At 51.6% G+C, this 24,250-nt stretch overlaps 9 protein-coding genes across 9 annotated transcripts; 4 read left to right on the top strand and 5 right to left on the bottom strand.

Moving 5' to 3' along the window:
* Nucleotides 1–711: 711 nt before the first annotated feature.
* A1O9_07394 (PUA domain-containing protein) lies at nt 712–1,469 on the top strand (the record flags this gene model as incomplete). Its single annotated transcript, XM_013404340.1, has 2 exons — nt 712–851; nt 938–1,469. The coding sequence occupies 2 exons, from the start codon at nt 712–714 to the stop codon at nt 1,467–1,469; spliced, it is 672 nt and encodes a 223-aa protein (XP_013259794.1).
* Nucleotides 1,470–2,766: 1,297 nt separating this feature from the next.
* On the bottom strand, nt 2,767–6,332 carry A1O9_07393 (uncharacterized protein; the record flags this gene model as incomplete). Its single annotated transcript, XM_013404339.1, has 3 exons — nt 2,767–3,313; nt 3,363–4,205; nt 4,267–6,332. The coding sequence occupies 3 exons, from the start codon at nt 6,330–6,332 to the stop codon at nt 2,767–2,769; spliced, it is 3,456 nt and encodes a 1,151-aa protein (XP_013259793.1).
* A 2,431-nt stretch (nt 6,333–8,763) lies between these two features.
* A1O9_07392 (uncharacterized protein) lies at nt 8,764–11,019 on the top strand (the record flags this gene model as incomplete). The annotated part of the gene is made up of 1 exon (XM_013404338.1): nt 8,764–11,019. One exon carries the CDS (start codon nt 8,764–8,766, stop codon nt 11,017–11,019), a length of 2,256 nt encoding a protein of 751 aa, XP_013259792.1.
* Nucleotides 11,020–11,653: 634 nt separating this feature from the next.
* A1O9_07391 (uncharacterized protein) lies at nt 11,654–13,291 on the bottom strand (the record flags this gene model as incomplete). The annotated part of the gene is made up of 1 exon (XM_013404337.1): nt 11,654–13,291. One exon carries the CDS (start codon nt 13,289–13,291, stop codon nt 11,654–11,656), a length of 1,638 nt encoding a protein of 545 aa, XP_013259791.1.
* Nucleotides 13,292–13,976: 685 nt separating this feature from the next.
* Nucleotides 13,977–14,824, bottom strand: A1O9_07390 (uncharacterized protein; the record flags this gene model as incomplete). Its single annotated transcript, XM_013404336.1, has 3 exons — nt 13,977–14,148; nt 14,203–14,531; nt 14,588–14,824. The coding sequence occupies 3 exons, from the start codon at nt 14,822–14,824 to the stop codon at nt 13,977–13,979; spliced, it is 738 nt and encodes a 245-aa protein (XP_013259790.1).
* A 935-nt stretch (nt 14,825–15,759) lies between these two features.
* Nucleotides 15,760–16,837, top strand: A1O9_07389 (alcohol dehydrogenase (NADP+); the record flags this gene model as incomplete). Its single annotated transcript, XM_013404335.1, has 2 exons — nt 15,760–15,915; nt 15,971–16,837. The coding sequence occupies 2 exons, from the start codon at nt 15,760–15,762 to the stop codon at nt 16,835–16,837; spliced, it is 1,023 nt and encodes a 340-aa protein (XP_013259789.1).
* A 917-nt stretch (nt 16,838–17,754) lies between these two features.
* On the top strand, nt 17,755–19,060 carry A1O9_07388 (uncharacterized protein; the record flags this gene model as incomplete). Its single annotated transcript, XM_013404334.1, has 2 exons — nt 17,755–17,855; nt 17,920–19,060. The coding sequence occupies 2 exons, from the start codon at nt 17,755–17,757 to the stop codon at nt 19,058–19,060; spliced, it is 1,242 nt and encodes a 413-aa protein (XP_013259788.1).
* A 545-nt stretch (nt 19,061–19,605) lies between these two features.
* On the bottom strand, nt 19,606–20,690 carry A1O9_07387 (uncharacterized protein; the record flags this gene model as incomplete). The annotated part of the gene is made up of 2 exons (XM_013404333.1): nt 19,606–20,272; nt 20,329–20,690. 2 exons carry the CDS (start codon nt 20,688–20,690, stop codon nt 19,606–19,608), a joined length of 1,029 nt encoding a protein of 342 aa, XP_013259787.1.
* Nucleotides 20,691–21,429: 739 nt separating this feature from the next.
* Nucleotides 21,430–22,560, bottom strand: A1O9_07386 (uncharacterized protein; the record flags this gene model as incomplete). The annotated part of the gene is made up of 1 exon (XM_013404332.1): nt 21,430–22,560. The coding sequence occupies one exon, from the start codon at nt 22,558–22,560 to the stop codon at nt 21,430–21,432; it is 1,131 nt and encodes a 376-aa protein (XP_013259786.1).
* Between the last annotated feature and the right edge of the window lie 1,690 nt (nt 22,561–24,250).

The raw sequence follows: 24,250 nt of genomic DNA, 5'->3' as shown, positions 1-24,250 counted from the left end.
CTGCAGGCGAGGGGGGCCATTCCCTGATTTTAAGAGAGTGTTTTTTGTTTCTCTTCGCTAACTGAACTTCGATTGGCGTGTATGAAGATGAGAATCTTGGAACTAAGTACAAAGGCTTTTCCACGGTTTGGGAGTAGATCTCGATAGCTAGAAAGATGTCTTCGTTCGCTTAAAGTATATCAGAAGGAAAAGAGAGCGGCCCAAAGCTTTGCTGATTAGGGACTGTAAATCCCTATAGGAACAGTAAGACTGGTCTGAAGGCCCGACTTGAGTAACATGGTTTGTCGAACTTTCTTGGTAAGGTGAACCGGCCATCTTCCTCAATCAAGCATCGCTGCCGATAATTTCTAACGTGTCAAGCGAATGAGCCTTTGGTCAGAGCGTCTGCAACACGCTCTGTAAGTATGCCAGATAAGCTAAGGATTCCGCGTTTGGTCTGGTGTTCATGGCTGTACTTTCCATGAGCTGACCTGTGAAGCAGTAGGTCTGATCTCGCTGGAGTTCAATGGAACCTCAGCATGGGAATTCCTGTGTAGTCTTCCTGCCCGACTGTCGCACGGAGAGCAGTAGTAGTGACACTGAACAGTATTCAACGCATAAGGTCACGGATGAAAAGGAGAAGTAGCTCACGTGCTCGAGCCAGCCAGCTCAAATTTGAGGGTGAAGCGTGCTTGGGAAGGCTCTTGGCACAGTAGGCCTGCGTCCCCCTCCATGCCACGTGAAAAGTTTAATAATAGCGGCATGATTGATTCCCCCTCCATCAGAGATGCGGCCGTCACGCAGTCATTTGTATATACGTGTCACCACGCTGTCCTCGATAAATCTTGGGCCCTGATCATGTTCAAGAAAGAGTACGTTTCTTCCCTCCGCCGTCTAATCCCTCCGCCCTACTCAACACAAATCCCTTGACTGACGGACCAACTCCACAACCATGCAGCCTTACCGCGGGCGCCAAATCGAAGGTAAAATCCAGTGTGCAGCGCGGGATTCGGAGTAAAGTACTCGAAACATACCCTTTGCTCGAACCACACATCGACGAGATCATCCCGAAGAAGTCGCAACTCGACGTGGTCAAGGTGCCCGACCGGGTCTCTCTCTATGTCCTCGACAATGCCCCGCTGTTTTACCAACACATGGACGACCCGATCATCCCTCACCTGAAGGTGGTGCACCAGTACCCGCACGCGTTTAAGACAATCAAGATCGATCGCGGGGCTATTCGCTTCGTGCTTTCTGGTGCGACGCTGATGGTGCCCGGCTTGACGAGCAAAGGTGGCTGGCTGCCAGAGAAAGACCAGGAGGTGCCCAAGGGCGAGATCGTCGCGATTGCGGCGGAGGGGAAGGACGAGATCTGTCTGATTGGGCAGCTTGAGGTCGGGACGGAGGAGATGAAGGCGAAGAAAAAGGGCGTGGCCATGAGTGCGGGCCATTACTTGGGCGATGGCTTGTGGAAGTTGGAGCTGAGTTGAACGAAAAATCTCTGAATGAGGGCTCTGCTCAAGCCTGGTTATTGTAGTGCAGGAGGGCGTGACCCAGACCAGACCACCGGTGGCAGCAACTGTGTCCCGAATCGGCTCTGGCCAGGACAGGCCCTCAGCCATATGATATCCATTGACGAGACATGATGGAATCGACGCACTGATAGAGAGGACCCTCCTCAATCAAGACTGTGCAACGTGCGCTCGAGTTGCTCAGGAAATACGAGCAGGGAGTTTACGCTCGACGAGTACTATGTATATCACGGTATGAAGAGCACCCACTTACGATGCAGTATGCCACAACTATCTAGTCAGATCAAATGGCCAACCCGTAGGTGTTGTCATGTTTGAAATGGTCTAACCGCATTCATTGCGGCGTCCTAGATCAAGCAGCACTACTACCGTTAAGTCAAGCTGAACGGTCGAACACCGGACATGTCCTTGATTTCGATTGTTCTAATGAATACTGTGTACAAACTTTTGTCTTTCTCTGTGCGTGGAGGCTAATTGAGGATGATTGGGGGAAGTGGGTAACTCCATGCTCTGGGACAGCCCCCTGCGCTTTATGCCTTTTTTTGCCGACAAGTGAAATGAATTTCGATATGTTGAATTGTGAAGCAATAAGCAACTTGAACGAGTCCCAGACTCCTTCGAGATCGAACACGGTACATTGGGAAAAGCTCACTTTTAATGGGTCACCACTCCATGTCGATGGCGGGGAAGATTCGAACGCCATCCACTCATTCTGCTTCTGTCTCCTCCCTCATCTTTCTCCTTCCTCGCCTTTCTGCTCCCTCACCATGACACTCTGATTTATGCAAGAACACAAGGAAAGGAAAGAACCGTGGATATCGCATCTGACAGAAAACAGTAAATCCGGGTATGATGGTATCTCAATCATGATCGGTCGTAGTTTCAAGCCAACAAGATGCGCCGCTTCGTGCAATGGTCGCTGTCTTGACCCGAAGTTGTAGAAAGCGCCCCCAGTGCATTGCGAAAAGAAAAAAAAAGGTTGTGAGTGATCGGCATCGTCGTCTTTTAGCAACATCCGCCCTGATATCGTTGATCTCTATGGTCTTAAAAGGCCTTTGACTTGCAAAGGTTTCGCCCATATTGACGTTCGACCCACCCAGAGTTTAGCTCAGGTGCCATTCCGACAGGCTATCAACGAATGAAACTTTCAAATGGTGGCTTGTCATGGCACACCTTTTGGTAGACTGGAAAACATCTCAACCTTAACATGAGTTAGGGATATGAATCTGAATGTGGTGGGGGCCTTGCAGCCCGCTCAACCACTCTTGTCGAGTTGCTCCTTCTCCTCGACAGTGAACTCGGCTCCTAGTCGTTTGATGGTCTTCATGTTGGTTGCACCGTTGCGCCATGCGCCACGCAGGATTTGAAATAGTGACCGATCGCTTCCCTTGTCCTCACGAGCAAGGGCAACCATATCCGAGGCTAGACGTTCGCTCACAGGAATGGGACCGCTCAATAGCTTGGCAAAATAGCGGTTCAAGTGCCCTAGTCCTGCCGTGTTACCCTCTTGTGCTTCACCTTGGGCGGTTTCCTTGAATTCCTGATACATTCCGGAGTTGAACTTGTCGGCCAAGAAATCGGTCCAGAATGAATATAATGGCTCTAATGCCCCCTCCACACCTAGTTCCTTCTGCTGGAAAGCAGTGTCATGCAGGGACAGATACGTCTGATCATACTGGCCTGGCCTTGGAGGCGGTAATTGTGTCTCCTGCCCATCCTTGGTAAAGTAGATGATCGAGTCTTCATCCATTGTCGGTATACCATTGGAAAACCCAAATGAAATCTTACGGAGTTGTTCAAGCCTATTCTCTGGTGAGTGATGGCCATAGGCGATGGTAGAAGCTGACTTACTGTTGTGGGCTTCCTGCACCACCCCTTAAGCTTGGTGCACGAGGTTGATCGGGATCCAATGGATCAATTTCACTTCCAGGGAGCTCGTTTGAATTCATGCGCGCAATACTTTGTTGAGCTTCGCCTTCGCCAGTAGTACGCGGTTGCATACGAATGTTAATGTTGGGAATCTGCTCGTCTGGGAAAGTGTTGGCCTCAATGTCTGACCTGGAAGTGTGCCGGTGGTGACCATTGATGAAACCATTCGGTGGAGCTGCCGCCTGGGTTGGAGATCTTATCGTGTTAGATGTGTGAGAATGCGTGGAGTGAATAGATGGCCTATGCACATTCTCCGCAGATGGCTCCTCGAAGGGTGGAATGAATGCTCCATTGAAGAGTTGAGGTTCGTTCTGGCTATTGGGGACGTAAGTCATTGGCGAGCTCGTCTGGTACAATCCATTTGTAGGCACAACACCACTCGGTGGACTACGAAGATGATTCAGTGCAAAAGGGACTTCGACCGATAAGTTCGGTTCAGGGGCCGAAGAGCGGTTGTACTGTTCGGGGTTATGGGTCGGGCCTTCGTGGCGCGCAGATTCAAACCTCTCTTCGTAGGGCAAGACGAAATCCCTCCAATTATCACGACGTCGAAGACAATCTTCCCCGCCTGGTCCTGCTAGAAATTCAACACTTTTCACAGTCTGACAGACATAGCGGACGGTTTCGAGAGTCATGTTATCCTCAGTGAGGGTCTTGATCCTCTTGAAATTTGCGATGACACTGAGTGGTACCCAACCCTGACTGTCCATGTGTTTCCTCAGAAAGACATCCTTGCAGAGGTTGTCGATCGAGAAATAATACTCGCTGTATAAAGGGTTAGCAATTGTCATGCCTTTCTGGGATTTCAAGGTATATTTTGACCTACATCTGGGCAATGACCATTGACATCAAGGCAAACGAGTTGAGTGGGTCATTGTAAGGGATCGCACTCATAATGCCAGGCTGCATTTGCATTTGTTGATAATTCACATCAGTCTGCAAAAAGGGGAGACCATGCGATAGGCTCGTGGGGCTGTTGTAGTAATTTGAATAATTGATCATCCCAACCGGAATCGATTGTGACCTTGGGTTACTGCGGTTGCTGGATGTGGACTGCGTTGGTGCAAACGGCTGCGATGTCTGGCGTGATCGATTTTCGGTGTGTGAATTCGATCTGGACGGCTCGAATCCATTTTGAGGCAGAGGCGAGGTGAAAGCGTGGTTGGTAAATGAGGAACCGTAGGTGTGACCACCACGAGTGCCACGGTAGCCACCTCGACCACGTTCACCTCGGACCTCTCGTCGGCCATTTTGGTCACCAGTTGTATCCCTATCACGCCATGACTCAACCTTCTCTCGAGACCAGTCACGATTCCTTGCATTTGCACCAACCTTGCTGAAGTCGCCGCTACCATGAGATATGCCATTTCCAGAACCTTTGGATCGATCGAACGAATAGGAGGGCCGACCACTCTGTTCACTGTTTCCAGTCGCAGCAACAGAATGTTCGACATGACCATTCGTGTCTCCATTGACACGCGCAGCAGGGCGACCGGTGTGCCTGGAGGATGACCTGGAGCTTCTCTCAACCTTCTCCTGTTCATCGCCGGCTTGATTGGCGGATACTGAGGGAGCGGTCGCATCGGCTGTATTGATAGGCTTCCCAGAGGTATGGTTTTGCTTGAAGGTCGATGTTCCATCCTCGACACTGATTGGTCGGGTCGAGCTGGTAGGATCGGACGCACCTCGAGGGCCACGATGACCTTCAGATTTTCGACCGCGATCCTGTTCACCAGCAGGCTTGGGCACTGGAGGCGGGCCCATCAGTCCTGATGCTTCTTGCTTCTCAGATGGGGCACTTGAATGGGCTCCTCGACCGCCAGAATCTCGTCCTCGATTTCCACCTCGACCGCCCCTTCGCGCGGCTGCTGGGGGTAGTTGTGTTTCAAATTTGGCAGAGGGAACAAAAGGAACCTGAACCCAGCTTTTGCCATGGGATTTTTGCACAGTGAACTTGCTGTCTGGTTTATCGACGCGTTCATAGCTAGAAGACTTTCGTCGTTCGTCCGCGGTCGAGTTCTCCGGAGTTGGCCAGGACTGTGCATCGCCTACAGTAGGAGGAGTCTCAGCCTCCCGTTTTTCATCCTGTTGGGAGACAGGTCGAGAGGCTCTGGCAGGCACGTCCCTGCGATTGCCGCCACGGCCACTATCAGTAGTCTTCCCTTCCTTGTCCTGAGTAGCACGGTCTCGACTTGATGTATTTTGCTTTGATTCTTCGGCGGCAGCCTTGGGTTTAGGTGCTTGAGCGAGCGGTGCAGAGGATGAAGTTCGTTGTTGACCTAGAATTTCTTTGAATTTGGCAGCCTGAGCTTCCTGTCTTTGCTTCCATATGTTGACTATCGGAATAGGGGCAGCTTTGAGCTCTTTTTCAGCAGCTACAGAAGGAACTGAGACCTTCTCCCAGTCATCCTCAACTTCCTTTGACTTTTTCTCACCAATACTCTTGTCACGCGTTGCAAGCTCTTGGGACTGATCGGCAGACGTTGTTCGTCTGCTACGGATGGACGGTCTAGCGTCGTCGTGCTGGCTGATCTGACTCGGGGATGATATGCCATCGGCATTCATCGTCTTGTCGTCGTGCTCATTGTGCTGCGAGAGGTGCGAAGACGACAGCTCGTGTTTGTCGCCTGAATCTTTGGATGAGGGCGTGGGATGTGCCCTGTTCAAAGTAGAGTCTGCATTTGGTTTGTTGTCAGACTCGAATTTGGATTTGATAGCCTTGCTGGGCGCATTGCTCGCAGAGTCCGATGGGGCCCTATCCTTTGTGCTTTTCTCTGAAGCTGCTGGGCTTTCATTTCTCGAGGTGGTTTGGGTAGATGTTGCCGGGGTCAGGCCTTTTGCAGCCTGGGCATATGAAAAGACCGGCGCGGAAGCACCTGCTGAGGTTGACATGATCCCAAAGCACTTGTGGAGGGAATTGTGCCTGGAAATGCACGACCACGGTTCGAAACCCCAACCAGCACAAGCTGGTATTGGTGTAAAGCGACCAGTACAAGCAAAAGATATTTGCAGGCAATCGCAAATACCGAGGTAGCAGTTTGAATGTTCAACCGGGCGGACGAGCGGTGCCAAAGTCAATCCTCTGAATAGTCTAGCAGATAAATATGATAAATCTGCTCTTCTTTCTCCCCGAAGCCAATACTTGGGAAGCAGAGAAAATCGTCTCTTGCAGGAGAAAAGGTGTTTCAAGCTTTTCTCCGGACAGCAGTCTACCCAGGACCAAGGCACACAAGTGAGAGAAAGAGGAGCAAGTGCTGGTGTTTCAACACAGGTCTGCGACAAACGGCGATCCCTGCAACGGCTTCGACCTCTGCAATGGAGAAGTGGCTATGGAATTGTCTCGTAAGGATGACGGTGGGAGGACCGGCGTCAAAAGTCTTTGTGAAGAAGGCCTGGGACTGGAGTCGGCGCAGGCAGCGGCAAGGGTCCTGACTGCGGAAAAAAGAATCTGACAAACAGATTCAATCAGGCGATCAAGACCATTGGCAGCAAGTCAAAGAGGTTGGGACGCAGGGGAAATTCGGAGGACAGTGAAGGGTGTGTAGGGTGACTCGTGGTGAAGGAGAAGTGAGGGAGATGAGTCCAAAACTTTTTGAGGTGATATCTGAGACTGAATCGACGCAGTCAGAGAATCACAGCAGGGCTGCCGGTGCCGAGAAAACGCAGGGACCCGCGAAACTCTGGGCTGCACTGCGCTACACCACACGGCACTTTAAGAAAAGCGGCAGAGTGCCCGGCAGACTGTGGAGGAGGACAATTGAAGTGGTAGGAATCCAGGGAGTTATGTAGGTAAGTCAGGAGGAGGCTATGAGGCAGATGGTAGGACGGTAGATGGGTGGGTAGAATAGGAATGGAATAGAAGAATTGAAGGTGGTGCTGCTGAGGTGGTTGGTGGTGGTGGTTTCGGTGCGGTGGTGTCAGTAGCAATACACACTGTGTACGGAGTACAGCTTCCTGCGATCCTCCGAAATGTGTACTGAGTGGGAGCAAAAAGCGGCGGAGAGGCACCCTTACCCGGAGCAGATTGGGGGCTGTCAGGCACTAGCAGTAGCTGGCAACTAGGTAGTACACAGGTGCCCGTATAACTAATGCTTTCAGTCCCATTCAGTGCCTATCAAAGTCCCTTCTCTTTCCATGTTGTGCAAGAGGGGAAGGGAGCATATTAGTGTCCAAGGCCTCTTTAGTGCCTCTTTAGTGCCTATCTGGTGCCTATAAGATTGGGTCACCGGGTCGCAGTAGGCGCAAGTCTGGGTGCAGGTGCCCTGGAAGGCTGGAGCTCTCAATGGAAATGGAAATGGAAATTTTATTATGGGACCTCCACCCGGCCAGCAAACGACAATGAGGCAAGAAATTCTGGTTCGCTGCTCCATCGTCCTCTATTGTGCATCCGAGTTTTTTCTGGTGACATTCAGGGTTCCCACAACCCGGATGACCCAAGGCCCCTCGCTCCGGGAATTGTCAAGCAGCACGAGGCCTTTGTTCCTCGTCCTTCCATCCCGAGGTCCTTCTATCTTCGACAAGACTGACTAATTACCAAGCGCAGTCGCCGAAGAGACCAATACTCCTGGTTGCTCGCCCTGCCCGACACCAACCACATGGCACAGATACACCCCGACTTTCATGTTTATATTCGTGCCCGTTCCCCTTGCACCCGTCTCCTTTCCCCTCACTTCTTCCATTCTTACGAGTACAATGGCGACAGTCACCACCCTCGTCACCCGTATTCGTGGATCCGATCGAGTATCCGGATTGACCTATGTAGTTAGCATCCTATCCTATCCTGTCTTCTGCCTGGCATTGCTTTCTGCTACTGCAACCATGCTCCCACTAATCCTGTTCTCGCATCCTGCAAGCAACCTCTCTGCCTATCACCCTCATCCACCACCCACAATATGACTCCTCCTCTGTGACTCCACGTCTTATTCCATACCGAGACAATACTTTTCCCTGCTCCTGTTTGACTCGTTTACCAAATGGTCAGCCGACAAATGCCTCTGGTGCCAATTCCCCCCTCCCACCTTTGGTTGCTGCCACCTCAGGGTTGGTGGATTTAGACTGCACTAGTACTAGCTAGTACTAGTGTTCTTTACGAGTTGCCCACAGTTGGGCTTTGGCCTTGGCATCTTTCCAACAGCAACCCACTTCTCTCCAATGTCACGAGTCACGACAACCGAGGCCGCGACCGCGACAATCCGCGGCTATCCACCAGTTCAAGAGCAGCAGTGGGTGCGATCACGACTACTCGCTAGCTAAATCGTACCCGTGGGATGGAAGACAGCTGAGTATTCGCGTGTTTCCCCCTGAGGCTGCTACCCTGCACTCCATGTCGAACGCCTCGAATTCGAGATCCCCATCTCTACTGGCAATCCTCCTCGTTACCCAAGGTCGAACCGGCTCGGGCGCTCAGATTATCTTCCACTATCCTCCAGATCCGCTTGTCGCTGCCTGCGCTGCCAGCGTCTCGCAGGATGCCAACGATGACGAGGCTGAAAGCTCCAGCAGCGATTCAGAGTCTTCCTCCGAGGAAGAAGATTTCGAGCTGTTCACGAAGCGGATAAATAGTGATCTCACCGCCAGTCAAGAAGTCCGTTCGCAGAATTCTGATGAGGAGGAGGACCATTACAGTGCGAAAAGATCCGTCAAGGGCAAAGGAGAATGGAAGCCTCCATGGGAGCCGCTGCTGGGTCTTGGAGAAGATGGGCTGGTGAGTTTGCTAGCTCCTGGCCGTGCCTGGCACAAACGCAGGTTTGAACTTGGCATCAACGAGATGGTCTTCTTGGGGCGACCTGTTTATGCTCGTGAGGATGGCTTTTGGCGGCGTCCCAAACCCAGGAAGCCCAAGCTTCCTGAGGATGGTGAAGACCAACCGACTTCCGAAACCGCTGTAAGCGACAGTGCGGACGAAAATACTACTGATGACCTCCAAGAAGCTCTTGTGCAGCAGAAATCCATGAAAGATCGTAGCCGAGAGCCCTCCAAGAGCCAGCTGACCATGTTCCATCTCGTTTTCGTCATGGATCCTCCACCCTTGGAGCACACCCTCCGTGTCAAAGAGATGTATGATCACGTTGTGCGCAAGTTTTCCAAAGTACTCAAGTACGAGCAGTCCCACTATGACTATGTATGGAAACAATCAGAACTTTTACAATCAATCAAATCTGCCCATATCCATCAGAAATCCCCAGTTGCTACTCTTTACACAGAAATGGCCAGGCGTTCTTCTTTGGCCACTGCAATAGCCAGGATTTTCGATAATATATCTGCCTCCCGAATAGCTGCAGTGAGCCTCGGTCCAAACACTTCTGTCTCTCTACAAGTCCCTCCTGTAACGTCGACTTCCTACCTCCCATCCTTGTCTGAACCACCGCTTGAACCAGGCCTATGGCTCACAACTGCCACTGATCCGATCTCCACTGCCTCCGATATGGATTCAGCTGCCGTCACAGGGGCTTTGCAACTGTCCAAGAACTTCTCCCTTCTTCTGAAGTCCAATCCGCAGAAGATTCTCAAAGACATCCAAGCAGCTGGAGGGCCATTGGCCAACCCCCTGGCTAGCTTCGTTGCCCAAAGTAAACCTACTAAATCCTTCTACAAAATGTCAATCGCGTCTCAAACCCCATTGACTGATATTCAACACCTCGCTCGACATCTTGTCTATTGGCGAAGAGCCGTTGCAATTCCACCTCTCCATCAGCGAGATACCTATATTGTCTCCCCAAATGCCGACATGAGCAAACTAGCGTCGGCTTGCAAGACGTACGAGACCACATTCCCAATGATGCCCTCATTACCCAAAATGCTGAACTCGCTGAGTGGAACCCCAATCCCTTACGGCAGCCTCATCCCCAGCAGTGATCACAAAGAAGAATACTATCGAGTCCTAGCATGGCTGATGCGCGACGGCTGGGTCACTCAACTTCGAACCTTCGCGTACGTCCGCGTTGACCCCGAAGTGAAAAAGACCGTGCGGGAAAGAGACCGCGAAGAATCACGGGGCGTCAAGACCCCAATCGAGAAGAAATCTCCTTATCTGAGCGAGAATGAGAGAGAGCTATTCAGGAGCCTCAGCAGCAGCGCAGCACACCCCTACACCCCAGGTATCCATCCCGCCAATCCAGCGTCCTCGCCATTCAAGCGTCCCAGCGTGATCAGCCGCCCATCAAGCGACGGCCGGCAATCCATATCGACGGACCACACCAGCATCCGCGGGCGCCAGCTCACCCACAACCCCAAAGCCGCGAGCCTGATCCTCTCCCCGCCCCGCGCCTCACCCGAGGAATCCCGCTGGCTGGCCTGCATCGCCTCGAGATTCGCAGCCTCGTCGACCGAGAGTTCGCGCACCGACCTGTCCTCGACGCCGTCTTCAGAAGTCGAGTCGGCAGAGATCCGCCGCCATTGGCCGCAGTTCGTCAAGTATTTCAATGGCACAGAGGCCCTCCAGCGCATCGCCGTGCGTGAGGGCCTGAAAAGGAAATTCGTCTGGAACATGCTCACCAAGATGGGCTTGAATTATGATGAGGCCGTCGAGGATGAGAAAGGTGAGAATCATAAGACTTTGGTCACCATTAGGCATTGGTAGTGAGTGCATCTTGCTTGGCCCTGAGTTTCTGGGAATCGTTGAAGGGGCGGACAGAGAAAGTCCTAGTGCCTGGAAGTCCCCGAAGGGAAACGGGGAACCCACCAAAAGTTATAACAATTAATGATACCCATTTGAAATGGGAGCACAATCTTGGAAGAATTCTCTCCCAGCTTTCCATTTCTCGTTGTTCTGTCAAGTCGTTTTCCATTGAGATACATGCCCCATGTTTATCCTTTCAATGTAGCGAGGCATCGGCTAGCTTACCTAGCGCATTGCATCTATCTTAGGACTCCCAATCGGAAGCACTATCACGAAATGTATTATGTATTCAAAACGGGAAAATTCGTGCGGAAGCCTCGTCCAAGCGTAGTGCGGTTGGGGATGGTTGCTGACTCTGCGAGACGGGGCGATTGAATGGGATGATCTACATGTCTATCATAGTATATACAGTATGCTGCATTATTCCTGGTGCTCCTGTGCTCATGGTGATGCCTCGGATACCATGATGACGCATAAAGGAGCTCTATGTGCTGTCCGGCCTTAACACCACGCTTAGAAAACGACCCAGAAACCACTAAAAAGCAAAAAAGATTCTCCCGATCAATTCTCGACTCGGTTGATTCGGAAAACCGGCTCAGGCCACTTGAGGATGAGAAGGCATTGTCGAAAGCCGGGTAGCTTCGCGCTCGAGCTCCAGCTTCTCGTCGGCGGTCATGTCGCTCTTCGCGCGGGGAACGTTTCCCCAGATTGTCACGACGGCCAGACCGGCCACTGCGGAGCCGACGCCGAGCCAGAATGTGTTTTTGTAGCTGGCTTTTAAACCGACCGCGTCCACAGTTCTGGCTTGCAGGATGTCGGAGACGCCGAGGAGTAGAGCGACGCCCAGTTGGAGCACCGAGTTCAGGAGCCCGCCGGCCAGTCCTTGCTTCGCCTTGGGCAATTGCGTGGTAACGAAGACGGACGCGAGAGTGATGGAGAGGTCGATGCCGATGGTCCCCAGCAGCATCGCGGGGAACAGCCAGGCCCAGTAGTTGGGATGGTCTGGCAGAGTGGCGAATAACAGTTGACATCCCAGGGCACCAAAGGCCGAGATGATCAAAAGGATCCGCCCGGACACGAGGTGCAAGATGAAGCCTTCGATGAGAGCCAAAGCGAGGCCGCCCAGTACCATGGGGACGTACCAAGCGACGACTTGCAGCGGCGTGGCATGCAAGATGTTCTGGAAGTATTGCGTGCCGTACAGCAGGACGATTCCCAAGGTTCCGTAGAAGAAGAGCAGGGCGAACAAGAGAGGCGTGACGCAGGGAATCGCGAATAGATCGGCGGGGAGGAGAGGTTGTTCCGCCACCCAGCCTTCGACGTAGACGGCTGCCACTAGAGACAGGCACCCAACGACGAATAAGGACGGTATATACGGTGTCCGCCATCCGTGCTCGGCATGTGCTGATTCCGTAATCGAGAAGACTACCAGCACAAGACCGCAGACAATTGTGACGGTGCCTATCCAGTCCATTTTGATTCCGTTCTGGCGTCGTTCTATTGCATCGTTGGGGACTGATATGATCGAGGTGATGATTGCAAGGACTGCAAGAATGGCCCCGATCCAAAAATACCAAGACCAGCGGACGTACTGGCCAACGATGCCGGCACAGAATATTCCAGTGAAGAAACCGCCCACGGCGAACATCCCGTAAAGCGCGAAGACGAGGTTCTTTCTAGGACCCGGTCGGTACGCGCTCGCCATGATCATGACACCGGTGGGTAGGAAAGCTGCCGATCCAAGTCCTTGGAGAGCGCGGCAAAAGTCTAGCATCAGCGGGTTTGTGCTGAAGCCGCAGACGATGCTCCATATCGTTAGCCAAGCGAGGCCCGCGATATAGACGGGATATCCCCCCCACATGTCCCCCAGTCTGCCGAAGACCAGGAGCGTGCTTGCAATAACCAAGGAAAACGCGGTGGCAGGCCAAACGCTCGAGGCCTGGGGAATGTCGAGCTCCGTAATGAGAGTAGGCAATATGACTGTAAACCCGGAGACAAAGTACTCCGTCAAGACTTGCGACATGTAGATGGAGAAGGCGAACGCGATTTCGTGAAATAGAGATTTGAAAGCTGGCGGTCGTTCTCGCCCTAGGCGCTCGATTCGAGCTTCCAGGGACTCTTCCACATCAGGCTGTGTGGCTACCTTTTCAGCCAAGGACGGGTCTCTATCGGGCGCGTTTGGGATGCTCGATCCAGAGGATTGCCGAATGGCATTCTCGTCGGGAGCGGCCATACTTCAGGGACGGAGTGGTCGGTCCCACGCACGATTGGGTTCTGCTTGTATAAGACCAGAGGATTTGTTATTGAGCTATGAGTTAGGATAAACGAGGGACAGCAGGAGACACAGATATAGCAAATTTAGTTAGATACCTTAGGTCTGCTGAGTGTATCGGTGGAACAGTCACCCGGGTCTGGCGTACTCATGAAGACAGCCAGACATGATGATAAAGGAGCCAAGAGCATGGTCAATGGTCTCGACGCTAAGATTGAGAGCCCACCAGAAGTCCAAAGCATGATACCTACCGTCCATCGAATCAAGAGTGGAAGAATTACTTCATTTGTTCGGAATGGCGTCGGGAAGCTGAAAAAATGTCATCGATTTCCTAATGAAAACACGGGGAGAGATGTAAGCACGCTTGGCTGGTCTCCGGATCCGGGTTCCTCCGATTATCTCCGGCAAATCCGATCGTCCGAGTCGGATATCCGATCATTTGCTGCTCCATGCTTAGGCTTGCGGGGGGGGGTTGTCAAGACTTTGGTGTGCGCTATGGCGCGAGTGCACAAAATGCTTACTTTCATTTAGTACGGCGCTTCTATCATAAGTACTTGCTCTACTAATAGGACAGACCATGGCGCTTCTTACTCCGCTTCGCGCACCCTCTCCTGATCCACGGCCTTTGTTCTTCTCTCCAGGCGGTTCAGACAATCTCTGTCGTGGTTTCTAGCTTTGATCCAACAGCCTCAGTCTCTTCCTTCGCTGATGGCTGTGCTGATGCAGGAACAGCAGCGACTGTGCGCCCAGGCCTCGCTTCAACTCGCTGCTTGTGAAGGGCTAATCCGAAGACAAGTAGGGTCACGGAGTAGAGAACGCTGTTCAAAAGTTAGTCAGAGGAGAACGCTTACAAGCTTCGGTATTTGACTCACAATTCAAGGGCTCCAAGACCAGCAGCAGTTCCGGCTAGAGCAACACCTGCGTGGTATTTGCTATGGGACTTCCCCACTCTAGCTCTCTTCGAGAAACCAACATCTTCGGGGGTGTAGGGAGCTTTCCAAAAGCCATAGCTATCGCCCGCGCCGTACCAGAAGTCGCTTTCGTTGTACCAGCTTGTGAAGTTGGCCAAAAGGGAGAAACTGACCAGCCAGAAGACGACGCCGAAAACTTCGAGGCCAAGGACAGCCCAGCGACTGTACAATTCAGGTTTATGCGACAAGGCTACAATATAGTAGCTAAAGATCAAGAGAGTGGCACACGACTGGGCAAGCAGCATCAGCATAGATTCACGAGCAGGCTTGCGACTGGAAGTCTTACAGTGAAAAGCGCAATCCCAAAGGCAGGATAAATTCCCCAGATGGAAGTAGCTGCGGCAGTGAATGCCAGAACCAAGATTGCAAGAGCAACTCTAGCAAAGCCGACTATTCTGGACCACTTTGGCATGGGAACCACTTCTCCGCTATGCCCCTGAGTGTTCGCCATCCTGATAGACGTAGAGGTCGAAAACCGTGAGACAGGGCGGATAACCGGATCGGTGTGGGCTGGTTCAGTCATCAGTTTGGACTGGAGATATGTATGTAATAGGACTCCAGAAGATCGGCATCTAGAATATTGCAGAGCATCAGCATGCCTTTATTCGTACTTATCTGTGATCAGTGAGCTCATCCTGCCAACGGTTACAAAGAATGGTGCTCGCGCCACTCGGGGCAACGGACAAAGAATGTGCGCCATGATTGGCGCTGGAACATTCGAGCCGCCTTCGATTCCGACATCTTTTGTACTGAAAACAATGCAGTTTGTTGTACAGTCCGCTCACGGCGTGGTGATGCATCGACACAGTAAGGATTCCAAGCTTTCAGGTAGCCGAACTTTGGCCGCTGATACTGTTCGTACCTTAATTATCGCACTTAAACATTGAACACCGACGTTATGTGCCATCGAGGCGATCACACATCCTGGCTAGAACGGTCCATAGTCTCAGTCTTTCGCCGCCTCATCCTGGGTCATCACTGGGTACACGCCTATGCTCTGATCATCAGCACAGATATGGACAAATCGAACCTTGTGGAAGTCCATGTCATTGAGAAACAGAACTGCATGATAGGTGCACAATCTTTTTTTAGTGATAGAAGGGGTAACAGCGTTGAGGATTGGAGAAGACGAGGATAGTTTGATGAGACTACCAGGGCCGTTGATCGGGTAACAGGAAGAGCAGGTTTCCGACAAGCGGAGTTGAACTCCGATATGGAGAAACAGACCAGCGACCGCACCACCATTGATGTCACTACTGCCGAGGAGAACACACCACCACCACCACTTTCGAATCGGCAGAAGAAGATCGTGTATATATCAAATCTCACCTTGTATTTTCAAGCTGGCGTATGATTGTTTATACAAGGAGAATCTTTGTCCTTCCATAATCTACTCTGAGTTAATGCGGGGGTTGAGCTTGTGAACTTAACTCCTATCCCAGGATGGCGACCTCGACAATGCTATCACGGTTGAGTGTGCGGACATGCTCGAGAATAGCGCAAGTGTCTCTGCAGTTTCCCAGCCAGATAAGAATGATGGCAGGGTATTCTAAATCAAAAGCACAGCTCAACACAGGTGCAGAGATACCATTAATAGGGTTTGGGACATGGCAGGTGAGGTCCATAACGGCAAGGTCTTTCGCTGAAGAATGCTAAACCTGTTTTGAAGGACAAGGAAAAGCAATCTGACGCGGTGTTGGAATGCTTGACAAGTGGATATCGGCATATCGACACAGCGAGGGTTTATGGTACGGAGCCGGCAGTTGCAGAGGGCATTAAGAAGAGCAGCGTTCCTCGAGGAGACATTTTCGTCACCACTAAATTATGGAACAATTCGCATCACCCAGAGGACGTCGAAAAGGCGTGCGATGCATCCTTGAAAGACCTTGGGACCGATTATCTGGATCTATACTTGATGCACTGGCCAAGTCCCTTTGCTAGAGGTGACAAGTTGCGGCCGAAGAACGGTGACCAAATTGCCCCCGGCGATTCCGATTACGTCGATACATACAAAGCCATGGAGAAACTCCTCGAGAAGGGTAAAGTCAAGGCGATCGGCATCAGCAATTTCTCAAAATCCGAATTAGAGCGATTGCTGAAAGAGACTTCGGTTGTACCGGCGGTTCATCAGCTTGAACTGCACCCATACCTCGCTCAGCACGAGTTTGACCAGTTCCATAAAAGCAAGGGGATCCATATTACGCAGTATTCGCCCTTTGGCAACTCCAATCCGATTTACGACAAGGGCAAGGATATCAGCAAATTGATCGATGACCCGGTTCTCGTTGACATTGGGAAAAAGTACAGCAAAAACGGCGCCCAAGTGGCATTGGCATGGGGCATCGCGAAAGGCCGCAGCGTGATTCCCAAGTCGAAGACACCATCCCGGATCAAAGCAAACTTCGAAGGAGATTTCAAGCTTGATGCAGAAGATGTGAAGAAGATCGACGCTCTCGACAAGAAACTCCGATTCAACGATCCCTCAGAGTCGTTCGGTTGGAACTTCTATGCAGATCTCGATGGCAAGGTTAATTGAAAGCTGTGTCCTTGAACTGGGCATTCAATTCAGAAGGCAATCGCATTTGACCAAGTCTTCTGGCGACTCGGGGAATAGTTGAGTATGCCCTTGCTACTGGCTAGGGATCTTGTGTCAAAGGGACCTGATTCCCGCTCCTGCTACATACATACTTGGACCGAGATGGACAAATAGACAGACGCAGGTTTTGCCATCGATCGGGTGTCACGCTCTACTTGGTGGGCCATCTGCCATGGATCAAGTACACTGCAACGCCGCCTAGCGTCTACTACAGTTCGTGCGTAGCCCTGAGTCGTGGCGGGCATTTCTCGAGCCTTTCGGAGGACAAAGAAATAGACTGCTGCGGTGGCCGACATAACATTATTGGTAGAGTTCAGTGTCCACGTCATGAATGGCTACGAGTCCTGACGTGTGGGTGTGTGCACTGCCTCCTGTCGCATGCAAGTCTTAAGGTAGGATCGTCGCAAGTCAAGTTCAAGCCTCTCGACCAGAGGTGGATAACGGCCATGATCCATCACGCCCAGGATTTGTGATTTGGTGAAGCGCTGACGCCAAGGAAGGGGTGAACGCTTTTAGCTGTTTGGAAAGGAAGGCGCCCCGCGGGACCCGCGCACCTCCCCCCCAACTCCTTCCTTCCTGTGGCACCTGCGGCACCTGCGACTTCCCAGGCAGCAGAAAGGAGTTCCGTCCCGGACTTGGGAGGGGACCGGCTGTGTTTGGCATGACGCCTGAAGGGACTCCGTCCGGCCCCTTTCGCCGGCGTGGCTACAGTAAACTCCTGCAGTCCTGTCAACAGTGGCATGCCGAGTACTCCGCAGGGAGAGCCGAGTAGTTATATGTGGCTCGCCTGCGAATTACCTCACGTACTTCATGCATCTTCCTGTCTCCCTCCGGTGTCGCGTGCTCACCTTCCCGAAATGGTCGCTCCCGCCAAAACAGTGTCCAGTCTCGCTGCTGGTGCTCGACATGTTTCCAAACGACTCGTTGCTTCTTATGTCTTAGACTGGGTACTCATTCTGTAGGTCTGCCTCGATCTCACCATGTCACTCGTTCAAAGCATGTGGCTAATCATTCCATCACAGAGCAACCGCAGCTGTTGGCGGCGCACTCAGTTTGGTCGATGGCGCTCGACATAGCTTTTCGCTACAAGATCTCAACATCTCCTTCCCTTACCATGAAGACACTGTAACTGTGGGGACTCTACTGCTTGTGGTCATTGTCGCACCTGGCGTTATTACTGCGGCCATCTCACTATTACTTGTTCCTGGCCCCACTGCACATCGGTCAACACCAAAGGCACTTGTCTGGCGGAGGAAGGTATGGGAATGGAACACAGCGTGGATGGGCTTAGGACTTTCCCTCGCAAGCGCCTTCATGATTACCGAAGGGCTGAAAGATATCTCGGGCAAACCGCGACCTTTCATGCTGGCTGTTTGCGATCCAGATCTCAGCCCTGAATCCCTCCGGAGATGGCAGGTCGGCGGACTCGGGACGTCCATTGACTCGGCAGTCCCTGTTATCGTCGACTGGCATATTTGTCGCAGTACGGATGCAGGCAAGATGCGCAATGCTTTCGCCAGTTGGCCTTCTGGACACGCAAGCTTCAGTTGGGCCGGGCTGCTGTATCTGACCTTCTTCATCTGCGCCAAATTTGCGGTTCACATACCTTTCCTTTCATCAGCATCCTCTAGTCAGCAGTTTATCTCTACATTTGATGAGGAAGAGGAAGAACCAACCCGACCAAAGCATTCGTCAAGAGCCTCTTCGCCAACAGCACGCTCCGCCAGCTTTAAGCTGCCTCCTCGAAACGAAGCGGCAGCCCCGCCGATCTATCTTCTGATTCTCGCATTCGTCCCGGTTGGTGCAGCTTTTTACATTTCCGCATCTCGGTGGTCGGACTACCGCCATCATGGATTCGATATCATTTCAGGCTCGCTTATTGGAATACTCACCGCTTGGTTTGGATTCCGCTGGTATCATCTGCCAATTCGCTCAGGATCTGGCTGGGCTTGGGGCGCAAGAAGCAGGGATCGCGCCTTCTGGCTGGGCGTTGGTCGCGCGAATTATGTTGGCCAGGAAGGATGGGAGAGCGCTAAGTTTGCGCGTCGTAGAGACATTGAGTCTGGTCCTAACATCAGCGGTGCCGGTCTCCCTGATGAACGCGAAGCAACTGAACAAACAGTGTTAGATGAAGCACCCGGTGCAACCAATGTACCCAGGTGAAATTCGGTTTCGGAAACGAAGAAAAGTCATGTTTGGTTATAGCCTGGCGTTGGACAAGCATATTGTGGGACTCGAGATGGCAGTTTTGGAGCTTTCGGGCTTCTCACAGCCCACAGAAACGTGTACATCTCGCCTGTCGAAATGAAGGCCTTGTAAATCAATCCCGAATTTTCACTTCCGGTGGGCCTCTCGTACAACGTCAAGGATGCGTTACTAAAATTCCTCCCTGGAGGCAACGTTGGACAAAGCAGCTTGGCGTACGACTTGAGCCCACTCCATCAGCCTAGGCACGTTCGGAGGCTATGTTCTGTCCTTGTCATCTCTGTATCGGCTTCCAAAAAACCCGTTACTATCAGGGTCGTGATGCTGACTCGGACGGAACGGCCTTCATCCAGTAGCCCGTGGAAGAGCTGTGTCTGCGCCGCCAAGCCCAGCGATTATGCTCCAAGGATTGAACCCTCGAGGCCGTAGGTTCGGATGTTACTAGCAGAACATAACTTCCAATGCATGTGTCGTATTCTTGATGCACATGTGCAATCGCTGGCTCATTCCCGGTGCAGTACCTGATCGAAAATAGCCTCCGAAAGGCTTCTGGCATCCATCCCCAGCAAGTTGGCCACAATCAAGCGCTTGTCCACCTCGTTGCTCGTGCGCCTGTCTCGTAGAGCCTGGTGAAGCATTGCAAGGTGAGCAGGGCTTCTGATCGAGTAGCCCCCCAAGCCTGACAGGTACTTCCGCAGATTCCCATATACTGCGAACGGCTCAACCGGCAGGTTCAGGTTATTCGCATCTTTGTCATGTGCCTTGATAATCACATCCAGGTCAACAACATCGTCCTTCAACTGCAAGAAAACTTTGGGCGTCAAAACCGCTTCTTGCAAGGTCCACATCCTCGACGACCAGCTCGAGAACTGAATGCGGAGGAAGGCTTCTGAATAGCTGAAACCCCGGCCCATTTGTCGGATATCGGCGTCGAGGACTAAAGTCCCCACCGCCTTCTCGGTACTCTGTTTGAATGATGCTCGGGTCTCCGCCTTGTATTCGGTGCTGATTATGAGGTGCGAGGGGATGCACAGCGTATCCATCCAGAACCAGCCAGGTTCTGCGTTTGGTCTTGCCGTGCTCTGTAGCTTGCGCACGTACGCGTCGATTTCAAGGAGTTGGCATGCCGGCAAGGCCGAGTCATTCACATTTCCTCTCCCATCTGAAATACTGTGTACAGCTGTTAGGTCATATTGTGGGCGAGAGAGCAGAACATGTCCACTTACGCATGCGAGATAGCAATGTATTCTACGCCCGGCTGGAAAGCGCGAACACATAGAGAGGCCGATCCGTTCTCTGTCGTCAGTGAGACGACTGGGAAAGTGCCAGCATCGTATATAGGCCTCAGAGCTCTAGGATCGGTGCGTAGAAAACAGCATTGACACCCATCTCGAGTATGTTTCGTTACGTACTTGACCGTGTGGAGGTCGTTGGCGCGACATTCGTTTTCATCACACAGGTTGTGGTCCTTGGTCATCTGAGAATAGCCAAGCTTGGCCCACTCGATGGCCGCTTCCTCGTTGTGCAGTTGTCTAACTCTTTTAGATAGATTCGGACATGGAGTCAGAGTTGGCGAACCAATTGTCATCACGACAAACGGATCTTGTGATGATGTGGCGCTGCGACCGGTCCAGTCTGGGTACCAGAGCACAGTTGAAAAATAAGGGCTAGTAGATCTGAAAAGAAGGACAGCCCCAAGCTGAAGTCAAGGGCTGTTTACCTTTTATACACATTGATAGTACATTGCATTGTGTCCAATTTATCTTCGACAACGTTTGCGTCGATAATTGTTTAGAAGTTCCGTCAAGAGTCATGAAGTTGAAGCAAGCGGAGTAGCGTAAAGTACTAGCGCGAGGCTGTGCCACAGCCTTTTCGATGACGTATTTCCTCAGGTTCATCAACCCAGAAACTCCCATTGCCGTGTGCTCCTAATTCTGCTTTCTTCCTGCGTGCATTGCTATCGATTGAAACGCCATCCTGGAATTCCCAAATGTCATTCTCAATGCTTTTCGGAAGACTGTATTCAAATGCTATCAACGGCTTCTGTCAGGCTGAAATTTGTTTGTTACATCATTTGTTGGGAGTCAACTTATGGGCTTCTTATGCTCATTTCAAGATGCGTTGCAACTTCTATAAAACGATATCCAATGGCTTCACTTCTTGCTTGGATAAGTTGTGGCGTGATCACGTTGCAACTTAACCGGTGCCATCTCGTTTTTCGGCCCTCGGTCCCTCCCAAACTGACATCATTTTCCAGGTTTCAATTTGAAGCAAATGTGACAATGATATAATACCCCTTGAGACACGTTCCCATGGTAGCCAGGCCTTCAAGCACTTACTTGGCCAGCTATCACGGATTTGCTCGCGTTGGAAGCTGAAAGATGAACAATTGCAGCCGGCGTGGCGGTTGCTACGTGGGCCGCTTTCTTTGCCGTGTAGTCTTTATACCAGTCTGTTGTATGTGGCACCTCCAGGGGGAGGAGTGACCAGGTTTTCAGAGCCTTCTCTTCCTCATCTGTGGGGTTCAACTCGGCGAAACATTCTCGTCGTTGCTGCTTCGACGAACTGGTGGTAGCTAGGAGGAATTGCCCGAACTCTCCCTCGTCACATCCAACCCGGTATATGGTTCCCATGGTACCGCAAATCAGGAGCCCGACTGCAATTAGTTGCGCAACCAGGCTGGACTGGCCTATGCAAATGATATGGACCGCGAACGCAAACCAACCAACAAATCTCGCGAATCTGTAGCTCTGCTGGTGGGGGCTTGCTAATGGCGCGACAAGGCATGGAATGAGAGCGCCTGGGAGCTTGTTGACAATAATTTTGCTGCTACTGGGCGGCTCCACAAGGATTCTTTTCTCTTCCAGGTGCTCTGGCTTAGCCGGGTCTGCCACAAGCCTGGCACGCGCTATTTCTGCCCATCTCCCAAGCTGGAGCCGGTTCTCACGCAGTAGAAACCACCTGACTGCCACTGATAAGATCATCCCCGCCGAATTCGCGATCCCATACCAATCGGCCATCAAGATTGTAATGGCCAGTAGGGCGGAATTCAGGATAATGCCAATTGCCACCGGTAGGCAGTGTTTACGCCATAGCCTGTCCAGGTCAGCTTTTGGCGCCAGCGTCCAGGTCACGATGGTGGTGTTGTCGTCGCGTCGAGACTCCGAGGAAATGTGATTATCGAGCCAGCGGGTAAAGGATCCGTTCAATGATGGAGGAATAATACCATCGGTAATGTTGTATGCCTTGTAACCTGGGAGAGGGTCGGTGAACTTATTGGCGGCGACCAAATACGCACCCATCAAGGGGAGATATTCCGTTACCAGGCTGTGCTGAAGCCCTCCGATAGCGCGACTAACTTCTTCTGCTCCAAGCAAAGTAACCAACCCCAAGGCATCGAGCCGGAAGGGCTGCCATGGGAATATACGATGAAGTGGTAAGTGGTCCCCTGCAGTCATTATGCTTGGTTTTGCGCACAGGGTATCAACAAAGCGGATTTCACATGGTATAGACGCTGAGGCTGCGTCTACTAGGTAATTTCTAGGCACCCTGACAAGCGAAGCCCAAGAGAATACATGAATGATGGAGGCCAATGACCAAAACGTAGCCACGCAAGCTGTAACTACTCCGGAGGTTGTTCTTAGCAAGGATCTTCGGAGCGGGGCGCGTCGTGCCGAGTGGCCCCTCGGTCCCTGTTGATCTCTCCATTTTTAAAACTTGTTGCCATTTTATTTAGAGAGAAAGAAGCCATATTTACGGATAGGAAACACTTGAACGTGGACGAAAGGAATAAGAAAGGTCTACCATGTATCGGAACCCTTGCTGGACGACGGTTTCACCTCTTCAAGATCATCCAAATAGGGGTTTAGTTTTCGGCGCACGTTTGCCTTGATGTCAACGCTCGGGCCGTAGAGGATGACATCTTATTCTACGTAGACTTGGTACTAGGCGAGAGAAGCATGGGAAAGCTTCCTGCGCAAATGACCGTATCTATGAGTATCGAGGCTTTGAGTAGCGTAGCCAAATGACACGAGTTTTTGCATTGGCGCAATGGCAGTTGATTAACACCAAAGTGTTGGAATTCCTAACACGACTTGGATCAACATTGCCAGCCGAGAGTTGAAACATCACACTACAAACAGGCCACAGACCTAGAAGATGAATACTATGTTTTGACCTCACTTTCATCGCTGCTGCTGTGTAGAAGTGAAGACTGGGGCGATTTATTAAGCCTAGGGCAGCGTCAGCCGCGTTCTAATCAGGACTAACATATCTTGGCGGCTCCGAACACCTTAAAAAAATCTCGACTCCAAATTCGACCGTCAATAACTCCAGCCGCGCTCAGAAGTTCCTCTTGTTGACTGCTACAAGCTATTTCCATTACCTCCTCAACCGCTGGCCGAGTTTGCTGTCTGTCGTTTGAGTGAGACGTCCTTTGATGCTCCGCTTTGGTGAGTTTCCTCGGTCTCATCTCCTTCTCACTGCATGATGAACTTTTACAATCCAACTCCGAGAACCTTCTCTGAGGAACATCTTTACTCTAGAATTACGCTGATCAGCACTTGCATTACTTCTCTCTTGCCTCCAACCGATGACAAAGCTAACATCGCCAAAAGGCCCTTTGTAGGTGTTTTCAGCTCTGCGCTAGGTAGCGGTCCTATCAACCAAATTTCCATGAAAAAGGTACGTGCAGCCATCCACAATTCCCCACCGCTTGCTTCTGTGATGACCATACGACACGAAAGGCATTCCTCAGACTTAATCTTCTATGTGGAAACTGTCAACTATAAGTTTCAGCCTTGTCTGACTCAGTACCCCATTCTCGTCCTTCGAGAAATTCTCTGTGGAGACTCCTCGCTAATACTGTGTTCAAACAGGTACTTCATCCACCCCATCTCCACGGCCTTTTTCCCTTCCATGACGAATACTTGAACGAACGGGCGGACAGACTGCGTGCATCTCACCGTGCATCTTTACAAACGGGACGTACAAATCCTGCGGCTGCACGAGTGATATGACACTTGTTGAGAACTCGTCAGCTGATCGGGCAAAACAAAACTTGCTGGAATAAGTTCGGACTATCGCAAATGAATTGCTAACAGGTTGATGCGCAGGTAACCACATACTCTCCTTGTCTGTGCTACTGCG

Source organism: Exophiala aquamarina (assembly GCF_000709125.1).
Source record: "Exophiala aquamarina CBS 119918 chromosome Unknown aczIA-supercont1.5, whole genome shotgun sequence".
Taxonomy (NCBI): Eukaryota; Fungi; Ascomycota; class Eurotiomycetes; order Chaetothyriales; family Herpotrichiellaceae; genus Exophiala; species Exophiala aquamarina.
This window is presented reverse-complemented; position numbering and strand designations above follow the sequence as displayed.